The 12502-nt window shown below is 46.8% G+C and overlaps 1 protein-coding gene across 1 annotated transcript in view; it reads left to right on the forward strand.

Annotated features, from left to right (window-relative positions):
* Positions 1-12502, forward strand: part of OSGEPL1 (O-sialoglycoprotein endopeptidase like 1) — a 66292-nt gene that overhangs the window by 42968 nt on the left and 10822 nt on the right. Inside the window, exons 5-7 of the mRNA XM_075285155.1 lie at positions 36-184; positions 1067-1197; positions 1874-1945. Of these exons, the coding sequence (XP_075141256.1) occupies positions 36-184; positions 1067-1197; positions 1874-1945 (352 nt within the window). The remainder of the gene's footprint in view (positions 1-35; positions 185-1066; positions 1198-1873; positions 1946-12502) is intronic.

The raw sequence follows: 12502 nt of genomic DNA on the forward strand, positions 1-12502 counted from the left end.
ATCTTGTTTGTTTTAACAATAACATTGTTCATCAGGTATACAGAAAGGGGAATTGCTTTCTTGTGCAGCTGATATTGCAGCTTCATGTCAACACTCTGTTGCACATCATTTGGTGAAGCGTACACAACGTGCTATTTTGTTCTGCAAGCAAGAAAAACTTTTAGGAGCTACGAAAGCATCTTTGGTGAGAATTTAGAATCCTAACTTATAGCAGACAATGTAATGGTGTTAACTGGGGGATGTTGCCATGAATCTTGCGTTACTTGAATTAATCAAGATTAAGCATTATTAGGATCTCATTAGGACCAGTCACTATATTTTATTAATTTATTTTTTTTAACTACAATAAATATATTCTTTTTTGTTGGCATTGTGCAAGGGGATCTATAATATTACATATACATTTAACAGAGGCTTTCATAAAAGTATTATTGTTCCTTATAAATTTAAAGGGATCCTATCATTGGATATCCTTTTTTTCTTGATAACACGTCAGAATAGCCTAAAGAAAGGCTATTCGTCTCCTACCTTTAGATGTCTTCTCTGCCCCGCCGTTCGGTAGAAAACCAGGTTTTCTTTGGTATGCAAATGAGTTCTCCAGCGACGCCTCCATCTTCTTCAGGAACCCGCCTCTCTGCGCGTCTTCTTCCCTCCTGGGTTTTCAATTTTCTAGGGACAGAAAACTGCGTTAGTATTCCGGGACTGGGTGTTTAATCCCTTTTTATCTAATCATCAAGACACTTTGCTTTTGGCAAACAGTCCTGTCTCATGACACAGATATGACTTGCAATGTTGGTTGTTATGATACGTAACAAAGCAGTGTTCTCTAACTCTAACCTAAGCTTTAGTTGTATTAGTAAAACTATTTTCCAGTCTATATTAGGTTAGTTAAAATCACATAAAATGCTTTTCCTTTTGTGCAGCCTAGGTGGCCTTTATTTTTTTACTTTGGGAATTCTGATGAATGAATTTCAATATATTTGATTTGAAAGCTATAGGTGTTTTAAATTACTAAATAAATATGAATTTCATATTAGGCATGTAATTGTGTGTTATCTTATTTTAGGTGGTATCTGGTGGAGTTGCCTGCAATGAATATATTCGTAAAATACTCAAAAATTTAACAGATGAAATGGATATGTCTTTGCTATGTCCTCCACCACATTTTTGCACAGACAACGGTGTTATGATTGCTTGGTGAGAAAAAACTTTTACTTAAACACTTGCCACTTTCAAAAGTAGGTGTATGCACAAATGTGTTTTTTCACAATATTATTATGCACCCCAGAGCATAACTGGACCGGTGTCTGTGACTGCCATTGTCTGTGTCTGCAGATGTCTGGAACTGTGTCTGTCCTTAACATATGCCCTCCTGGGAGTAAAGCCACACATACGGTTTACTCTCAGGAGGGCATGTGTTAAAGACAGACACACTCACAATGTTTGAGCCCTTAAATTCTTATGGCATCATTTACAAGGTGCTGGTAGACAACCATGGCAGGGTGCAAAAGTGCATTTGTGCTGCTTTCTTATGGGTGTCATTTTTTATGGCTTTCACTGTGCAGTCAAAATAACATGTCACCTGTATTCTTTGTTTCAGTATGATTCCGGGGATACCAAATTTATACAGTTTAATTTACAAAAATTAGCAAAAATTCATAACTTGGCAAAAATTTTTTTCTAAAGGACGCCATAATTCTGACACCTGTAACTTTTTTATACTTCTGTGTATGAGAAAGCGTAAATGGAAAGTAATTAAATCTGTATTAACTTAGGCTTATTTATTTATTTTACAGTATATGTGGTTTCTGCATGAAAACTGTTTCTTTATTTTCCTGAATTTTGACTCTTTTCAATCCATTTTTTCCCTAAGGAATGGTATTGAAAAGCTACGAACTGGTGCTGGAGTCTTAGAAAATACAGATGACATATGCTATGAGCCAAGGTAATGATTCAAACTTAGGAGTATCACTCAGTCTTACAAACCAAAAGATTGTATACCATGGTTAATAGTGAATGCTTTAATCCTCTTTCATAATGTTACCTTTGTTTTAAAGCCACATTTAATCTGAATTTATGTAATAGAAAAAAATGAATAATGCAGTTCCAGTACTAATGATATACTTCTCATAGTAATACGTAAATTACAGTATATGACATTGCCATGCTTACATTGTGGCCTCCAATAATGGTTTTTGCTCATGCTTGTAATGTTGTAATGATGGTTCCTCTGACCACTAATAATGATTCCTACTCCGGCCAATCATCAGCCAAATCATAATGATTAGAAAACACCAATATACACAGGATTCTTCTGGCGCTTACTCGTCTGAGCTCAATGCTTCTGGTGACTTTGTGCAGCACGTCCAGGTCAGTGTAAGGACATGTTCACATATATCAGTTGCATCAATATCAGGTTTTTTGTATCCCTTAGTCATTACAACTGATTCGAAAATGCATGTTGTCATCAGTTTTTACCATGATGGTCCACAACGCATGATGGGCTGCCAAGACCAATAGAAAAGGGGTACTCAACTACTTTTAGTAAAGGTCCATTGAATGAGTTCTACCATCAAGTAAAGGTTCAAACTAAACAGAGACTGAACATGGTCCAGTATTTATGGTATTTTCTGGACAAGAATATGTGAATGACAATAAGACGCACCCCAGGTATAGAAATGAAAAATTAGGCTTGTTGGGGAAGAGCAACTAACGTGACATTACAGGCGGTAACATGGCATTATGCCGTGTAGGGAGTGACTATCATGGCATTACAGTTTGCATGTGGCACTAATGTGGCTTTAGACTGTATGGGTGGCACTCATGTGGCAGGCAGTATTAGTATTGTGCCTCCTCACAGTATGTTCCTAGTTGAACCCCCCAAAAGTATTATTCCCCACTAGCCTCTGCCTGCGAATTCGTCTGCGGGTTGTTGGCGTCGATGAGCCACCTATATTCAGCAAATTGCTGCCGTTGATGGTTTGCCTGCTCTGGCATTTCTGCAGCCCTCAAGCTGTCCTGCTGCTGAACTTGTTCCTCACACCTTGCCTGTGATTGTTCCTGCATGTCATCAGCTTGCTGGGACGACATATAATGAGCATGTTGTTGGTGTTGATGATCCGCCTGCTCTGGCGTTTCGGCAGCTGTCAAGCTGGCCTGCCTCTGGAATTCTCGTTCCTCGCGCTGTGCCCATGACTATTCTGGCATGTCAACAGCGCACTAGGACGTCATATAATGAATGTGTTTTTGGCGTCAATGATCCCTCTCAGCTGCGCTTGAGGAGAACCGTGTGACTTCTGGCTACCTTCATAGCTCTTGTTGTTTGCGACAAATTAGATATTCTTTTTCCAGGCATGTTTAAAATTGGCAAACTCCCAATTTGGATTAAAAGTGTTTTCCCATATTGTTTTGTCAGCACTGGAGCAGAGCAGATATTATGCAAATGTGTATACACACTGAGGGTTAGCGTGTGTTTACACCGAGTGATAACAGCCTTGGCTGAGATAAGGTGCTACTAAGAGCTGTTTAATATAGTATGTGAACATAAATTCATAACAGTCATGAAGCCATGTCATTTACCCAAATAAAATATTTTAATTGAGGTTACAATCTATCTATGTGCCGAATTTCATTCAAATCCGTTTAGCTGTTTTTGCGTAATTGAGGAACAAACACACAAACATCCAAACTTTCACATTTATAATATTAGTAGGAAGTAGGATTAGTGCCCCCGCTGTCTCTAAACCCTAATACGTTAGACCAGGTGGCAGCATGGATCATTAGTAGAGGTGAGCAAACGGCGTTCTATCGAATAGCTATTCGATCGAATATCAGGCTGTTCGAGGTATTCAATTCCATTCAAATACCACGCGGCAAACGCAGTAAAAAATCGTATCCCCTCCCACCTTCCCTGGCACTTTTTTTGCACCAATAACTGTGCAGGGGATGTGAGACAGGAAATACGACCACGTAGGTATTGAAAAAAAATTGGAAAAAAACATTAGCTGCTGAATTCAGGTGACCTCGGATTTATAAAAACAGTCGCCGCCTTCTTCGTCTCATTTTGCGGCTTGGTGAGAGGTAGGGACAGACGTGCTGCTGAGGGCTAGAGAGGGATTAGATTCTGCTAGGCAGGGAAAAACTGAATAACAACATCTCTTTTCAGAGCTATACTGCAGGGAGAGGAGTCGATAGACGCTCAATACAGCTATCCACGCTGTGTACCCCCAAAACCTAACAGGGATACACATCAATTGTCAAGATATACATGCTCAATCCAGCTATCCACGCTATGTACCCCCAAAACCTAACAGGGATACACAGCAATTGTCTGGCTATACACGCTCAATCCAACTATCCACGCTGTGTACCCCCAAAACCTAAATGGGATACACAGCAATTGTCCCGCTATATACGCTCAATCCAGCTATCCACGCTGTGTACCCCCAAAACCTAACAGGGATACACAGCAATTGTCCGGCTATACACGCTCAATCCAGCTATCCACGCTGTGTACCCCCAAAACCTAACAGGGATACACAGCAATTGTCTGGCTATACACGCTCAATCCAGCTATCCATGCTGTATACCCCCAAAACCTAACAGGGATACACAGCAATTGTCCGGCTATACACGCTCAATCCAGCTATCCACGCTGTGTACCCCCAAAATCTAACCGGGATACACAGCAATTGTCAGGCTATACACGTTCAATCCAGCTTTCCTTGGTGTACTGACCATAAAATTTGCATTTCTATACATCTAAAAATGCTAGCGCAAAGGGACGGGGACGAGGTGGAGGGGGCGTGAAAATGCAGCTGGGGAGCAAGGTTGCGGTCAACCAACAGCGTATCCCGTGCCTACTGCTCTACGGCAGCAAGCATTGCGCTTCCCCACAGTCCGCCATTTCCTGCTAATTTTTTTGTTTGTGGACCCGCAACCAGCGTTTCTCGACCTGAGTGATAATGACTAGAGATGAGCAAACATCGTTCGATCGAGTTGATATTCGATCAACTATCAGGCCGTTCGAGGTATTCGATTCCAATCGAATACCATGAGGCAAATGCAGTTAAAATTCGTATCCCCTCCCACCTTCTCTGGCGCGTTTTTTGCACCAATAACTGCGCAGAGGAGATGGGACAGGAACTACCAAAACGGAGGCAGTTAAAAAAAAATTGAAAAAACCCATTGGCTCTCGAAAACATGTGACCTCCCATTTATAAGAATGGCCGCCGGTATATTCGCCATTTTTGCGGTCAGAGTTCAGGAGAGAGACATAGCAGCTGAGGGCTAGATAGGGTTTAGCTTCAGATAGGCAGGGAAAAACCGAAGAAAAACATCAGCTCTTTTCAGAGCTATATACTAAAGGGGCGTGGAAATGCAGATGTGGAGCAAGGTTGCGCTCAACCAACAGCATCTACTGTGAATACAGCTCTGCGGCAGCAAGCATTGCGCTTCCCCACAGTCCCCGGCTTGACGGCCACATTAAGTAGGATGCTGGGTACAAACCTAACTAGGCCCGAGCACCAGGAAGAGGTGTTACAATGGCTGGCGGACAATGCTTCCAGCACATTTTCCACCAGCCAGTTAGCCTCTACCTCAACTCCTCCTCCTACCCAACAGTCTGGTCCTCCTTCCTCACAACATGCCCAATCTTCCCAGCAACCTAATCCCACCTTTCCCACCTCCCAGGAGCTGTTTTCGGCTCCATTCACTGTCCTTCTCTGTCCCACCATGTCCTGAATCACCAGAGGTAACAGATGAGTTGCCTGATGTACAAACACTGGAGCATCCGTTATCTCCTGTTGTTCTTGTTGACCAGCAATCGGCCCTCAGTGACGACAATGACGACACACAGTTGCCATCAGGCCAGACTGTTGCCATCGTCGGTGCGCAAGAGGAGGAGCCGTCAGAGGAATTGGACGAGGAGGAGGTGGACAACGAGGACACTGACCCGACCTGGACAGGGCGGATGTCAAGCGGGAAGAGCAGTGGAGATGTGGAGGAAAGTGCAGCACCAAAGAGGGTGGCTACAGGTAGAGGCATGTCCAGAGGCAAAGGACAGCTGCTTCACCGAAGCCAGGGCACAGGCAGCAGGGCCAACATGTTACCTCTTGTCGCCAGCCTAGAAAAACTCCCCCATCGAGGTCACGGTCTTCGGTGGTGTGGAATTTTTTTAATGTATGTGCTGCGGACAAATATAGTGCTGTTTGCACACTCTGCAACTGCAAATTGAGTAGGGGCTCAGAAAAGAGCAACCTTACAGCCACTAGCATGTGCCGTCATTTGGAAGGCAAGCACTGGGCTCCGTGGCAGAGAGCAAACGCAGGACAATCGTCCAGTGTTGCTGCCACTGCCTCTCCCACTGTTGCCAGTGCTGACTCTGCAGTCCAGACCAGCAGCCAGGAAACCTCCACATCTTCCTCCACCACTTTTTCTCCCTCATCCTCCACTTCTCCTGCCTTTGCTCCTTTTCCTGCCTTACATCCTTCTCCTGTACCATCATGCACCTCCTTACAACAACCCACCATCTCCCAGACTTTTGAGCGCAGGCAAAAATACAGCGCTACCCACCCCCATGCACAAGCCTTAAACGTGCACATCCCCAAACTGCTGGCCCAGGAGATGTTGCCGTTCCGGCTTGTGGAAACTCAGGCCTTCCGTGGCCTGATGGCAAGTGCGGCACCTCGCTATGCCATCCCTAGCCGTCACTACTTCTCCCAGTGTGCCGTCCCCGCCTTGCACCAGCACGTGTCACGCAACATCTGGCGGGCCCTAAGTTCCGCGATTTGCACAAAGGTCCACTTGACCACCGATGCGTGGACAACTGCATTCGGACAGGGATGCTACATTTCACTGACGGCACACTGGGTGAATGTAGTTGAGGCTGGGACCGGGTCACAATCTGGGGCGGTCTACCTCATTTCCCTGCCCAACATTCTTGGCAGGGGCTCTGAACCACCACCCTCCTCCTCTGCCATCACATCGACCCCAGCTACCAGCTGGAAACGCTGCTGTACTGGCGTGGGGAGATGTCAACAGGTCGTGCTGAAGCTCATAAACTTGGGGGACAGACAGTACACTGCCTCAGAGGTGAGGGATGCCCTCCTCGATGAGACGGCAACATGGTTTTTGCCGCTGCACCTGGTTCCAGGTATGGTCGTGTGTGATAATGGCCACAACCTGGTAGCGGCCCTGAAGCTTGCCAACCTCCAACACGTTCCATGCCTGGCCCACATGTTCAATTTAGTGGTGCAACGGTTTTTGAAAACCCACCCCAATTTAGCCGAGCTACTGGTGAAAGTGCGGCGCTTGTGTGCCCACTTTCGCAAGTTCACAGTAGCCACTGCTAGCCTCCGAAGCCTCCAGTAACGCCTCCATCTGCCAGAACACCGGCTGATGTGTGACATCCCCACACGCTGGAACTCAACGTATCACATGTTGAGTAGCGTGTGTGAGCAGCAGAGACCCTTGATGGAGTACCATCTCCAAAACCCAAGGGTTCCTCAGAGTCAGCTCTGGCCATGGATGGCAGATTTATGCGAGATCTTGCATGTCTTTGTGGAGTCAACCATGAGGGTCAGCTGTGACGATGCACTCGTGAGTGTCACAATCCCGCTCCTGTGTGTAATGCGAGAATCCCTCATCGCCATCAGGGATAACGCATTGGACGCTGAGGAGTCGGACATAGGAGCAGAAACATCCCAGCAGGATAATCAGGGCACACTCCTGTCCGCTTCACAGCGTATATTGAGGGAGGAGGAGGATGACGAAGTGGCAGATCTCATTGTCACACAGGAGGCTAGCGGGGAAGTTCATTGCGTCCCATTGCTGCAGCGTGGTTGGGGCGAAATGGAGGAGGAGGAAGTAACAATCTGGCACACATGACTGAATACATGTTGGAGTGCTTTGCAACTGGCAAACGCATTGCCAAAGTCCTGGAGAGCAACGAGTACTGGATTTTAAAATTAAAAATATAATAAAAATTATGTTTGTAATTTTATTCCGGTAGAGGGGAAGGCCAGTCACATGAGTGATTACCACAAGCAACTGGTGCAGAATACGATGGAGATGTTTCCATTAACTGTCGTTGGCGGCACACAAGAGCGTTCCTCCAACAGGCAACAAACTGTCACCCAGTCCACACCCGGCAGGGGCACACTCTCCAAGGTCTGGGATACGTTAATGGCACCCCATGGTCAAAGTACCGCCACTGAGGGGCCTAGTGTCACCAGGAGGGATAAGTATAGGCGTATGTTGCGGGAGTACCTGGCCGACACCAGCCCTGTCCTCTGTGATCCCTCTGCGGCCTATACTTATTGGGTCTCCAAGTTGGATTTGTGGCTGGAACTTGCGCTGTACGCATTGGAGGTCCTTTCCTGCTCTGCCGCCAGCATGCTTTCGGAAAGGGTCTTCAGCGCTGCAGGTGGCATAATTACGGATAAGCGCAGCCGGCTGACAGTGCTGACCGGCTGACGCTGATAAAAATGAACACCCACTGGATAGACCCATCATTTTCTAGTCCACCGGTGTCAAGCACCCCAACATGAAGTTTCATGTGTGTGCTCACCCTCTACAATTCCTCCTCATACTCCTCCACTGTCAGCATTGCACAATTGTGCTCCTGCTAGGCTCAATCCACCCTGATTCCCCCCAAACTCTGCTGGTTAGAGTCTCAATCCACCCTGATTCCCCCCAACTCTGCTGGTTAGAGTCTCTACTCACTCCAAGGGCCAAAAGCACTGATTTTTAAAGGCTCTACTCACTCCAAGGGCCAAAAACACAGCTTTTTAAAGGCTCTACTCACTCCAAGGGCCAAAAGCTCTGCTTTTTAAAGGTTCTACTCACATCAAGGGCCAAAAACATTGCTTTTTAAAGGCTCTACTCACTCCAAGGGCCAAAAACACTGCTGTTTAAAGGCTCTACTCTCTCTAAGGGCCAAAAACTAAATCTCTGCTTTTTAAAGGCTCAACTCACCCAAAGGACCAACAAATCTCTGCTGGTGCAAGGCTGAACTAAGTTAAAGGGCCTAAAACTCTGCAGGAAAAAGGCTGAAGTCACCTCAAGGGCCTCGATCTCTGCTGGTAGCTCAGCTTAAGGGCCTGTAACTTAATTTTGAAGGGCTCACGTTAAGGGCCATAAAAGTGAATATTGGAAGGTCTTACCACATCACACACACACACAATGACTGTTCAGGGTGGGTACTGTTGGATTTCCCATTGCCTATTTCATCTGTGGTTGTCATGGGCATTGTGATTTAAAGGGGTGCTTGTAAATGTTTCTTTAGCTTAAATTTGGGTTTCTGTCCATCCATTTGGGGAAGAAACAAGGTTTCCAGGTATTTTTCCACTTTGATAGAGTTTGGTTTTTTTTGAGTGTGGAAAGTGTGTAGTTGATAGGCTGTGATGGTGGGGTAAAACTGTGACTTGGGCTTGTTAGATGCCCCCAGGCATGCTTCCCCTGCTGTCCCAGTTGCATTGCAGAGGTGTTGGCATCATTTGCTGAGGTGTCATAGTGGACTTGGTTACCCTCCTGAGTCGAACGGTGGGACCCCCTGAAACGAAGCATTTTCTCCCATAGACTATAATGGGGTTCGATATTCGTTCGAATAGTCGAATATTGGGCAGCAGCTATTCGAATATTGAATATTTTACTGTTCACTCATCTCTAATAATGACAAGACACAGTTGACATCAGGGCAAGCTGTGGTTACGTGCGGTGTGCAGTAAGAGGAGAGTGAGCAATTGGAAGAGGTGGACGACGAGGCCACTGACCCGACATGGGCAGGGGTGATGTCTAGCGGGCAAAGCAGTGTAGATGTAGAGGCAAGCTAAGTAGTAAAAAAGGTGGCTAGAGGCAGAGGCATGGACAGGGGTGATGTCTAGGGGGAAAGCAGTATAGATGTGGAGGCAAGCGTAGCAGAAAAAAAAGGTGGCTAGAGGCATGTCCAGAGGCACAGGGGAGTCACTCATTCCTGTATACTGTCATACAGTATATAGGACCTAACAACGTGGTGGTGCCAATGTTTTTAAAAACTTACACCAATGTTCACAAGCTACTGATGAAAGAGCAACCACTTCCGTAAGTCTACAGTAGCTGTTGCTAGCTGGAAAACCCTCCAGCTACGGCTACATCTGCCTGAAACCCTAGATACCATATGTTGAGCAGGGTGTGTGAGCAGCAGAGACTTTTGATGGAGTTCCATCTCCACACCCAAAGGTTCATCAAAGTCAGCTCCCTCAGTTTGTCAACCATGAGTGCCCATGGATGGCAGACTTATGTGAAATCCTATCCCATCCTTTCCACTGGACACTTTCCAAACTCAATAGAACCTCTATGACAGTCTAAATACTTTGAAACCTTTTTTCCTCAACATTATTATGGACAGAAGTAAAAATTTATAGCAAAAGAAACATTAGCATGAACCCCTTTAAATCACATTGCCCATGACAACCACAGATGGCATAGGCAATAAGAAATCCAACAGCCCCCACCATTAATTGTATGTGTGTGTATGTGTGTGTGTGTGTGTGTGTGTGTGTGTGTAATTTAGTAAGACCTTACAAAATTCACTTTTGTGGCCCTAAACATGAGCCCTTCAAAATTAAGTTAGAGTTCCTTAAGCTGATATACACTCAATATATCTAGCCTCTGTGTATACAAAAAAAAACACCTTTTGTATACATCACAAAATGCGTAAAGCTAGCGCTAAGGGATGTGGACGAGGACGTGCCCGGGGGCGTGGAAGTGCAGCTGGGGAGCAAAGTTGCGGTCAAGCTACAGCTAGAGGCAAAGGCATTTCCAGAGGCACATGACAGCTGCTTCACAGAAGCTAGGCCAGAGCCAGCAAGGCCCAAGATTTTCCCTGTACTAGCCACTCGCCCAAAACTCGCCCATGTTGGCTACCTCCCTCGATGTTGTGTAGATTTTGCAGCATATGCGTGGAGGACAAACTGAGTGCGTTTTGCACACTGTGCAACTCAAAACTAAATAGGGGCTCTGAGTAAAGCAACCTGAGCACCTCAGCCATGCGCCGTCATTTGTAAGGCAAACACTGGGCTCAGTGGGAGAGAGCAAACGCAGGACAATCGTCGACCGGCGTTGCCGACACTGCCTCTTCCACTGTTTCCAGAGCTGGTGCTGCAGTCCAGACCATCAGCCTGGACACCTCCACATCTGCCTTTGACACTTTGGGGAGTTCATCCTCATCTGCCCCTTTTCCTGCCTCTGCTCCTTTTGCTTGCACCATCATGCGCGTCTTCCCAGCAACTCCTCATCTCCCAGGCATTTCATTGGATTTCATTGCAGGCAGAAGTACAGCGCAACCCCCCCTCATCTCAAAACTGCTGGCCCTGGAGATGTTGGCGTTCCTGCTAGTAGAGACTCAGGCCTTCCATGACCTGATGGCAGCTGCGGCACCTTGCTATGATGCCCCTAGCCGTCACTTCCTCTGTTGGTGTGCCATCTCTGCCTTGCGCCAGCACATGTTCCCTAACATTAGTCGGGCCCTGAGTTCCGCGCTTTGCTGTAAGGTCCACTTAAAGAGGACCTTTCATCAGATTGGGCACAGGCAGTTCTATATACTGCTGGAAAGCTGACGGTGCGTTGAATTCAGCACACTATCGGCTTTCCCGATCTGTGCCCTGGGTAAAGCGCTATCGGTCCCGGTACCGTAGCGCTTTACAGTCAGAAGGGCGTTCCTGACACTCTGTCAGGAACGTCCTTCTGCCCAGCAGCACCTATCGTGCTGCACAGTGTGATCGGGGAGGAACGTCCCCTCCCCTCCTGATAATACATCTATGGACGAGTACTGTGAGCAGAGGGAGGGGGGCATTCCTCCCCGCTCACACTGTGCAGCGCGATAGGCGCTGCTGGGACAGAGTGTCAGGAACGCCCTTCTGATTGTAAGGGCTACGGTACCAGGACCTATAGCGCTTTACCCAGGGCACAGATCGGGAAAGCCGATCCAGCTTTCCTGCAGTATATAGAACTGCCTGTGCCCAATCTGAGGAAAGGTCCTCTTTAACCACCGATGCATGGACAAGCGCCTGTGGTCAGGGACACTACTTCTCTGTAATGACAGGCCGGGTGAATGTAGTTGAGAATGGGCCCGGGGTGCAAACTGGGGTGGCCTATCTCCTCTCCCAGCCCAAAATTCCTGGCAGGGACTCTCTGAAAGCCTACTCCTCTGCTGCAACCTCGACCACACCTGCGACCTGTAAGTGCTTCAGCACTGGGGTGTGGAGACATCAGCAGGTCGTGCTGAAGCTCATTAGCTTGGTCGACAGAGAACACACTTCCCCCGAGGTTAGGGATGCCATCTGTTTTGCGGTGGCAATGTGGTTTTCCCCGCTGCACCTGGGCCCAGGCATGTTTGTGTATGTGATAATGACCGGAACCAGGCAGCAGATCTAGAGCTTGCCAGACTCAAACATGGTCCACATATGGCCCACGTTTTTAACTTGTTGGTGCAAAGGTTCTTTGAAAACTACACCATTGTGTC

Source organism: Leptodactylus fuscus, chromosome 8 (assembly GCF_031893055.1).
Source record: "Leptodactylus fuscus isolate aLepFus1 chromosome 8, aLepFus1.hap2, whole genome shotgun sequence".
NCBI lineage: Eukaryota > Metazoa > Chordata > Amphibia > Anura > Leptodactylidae > Leptodactylus > Leptodactylus fuscus.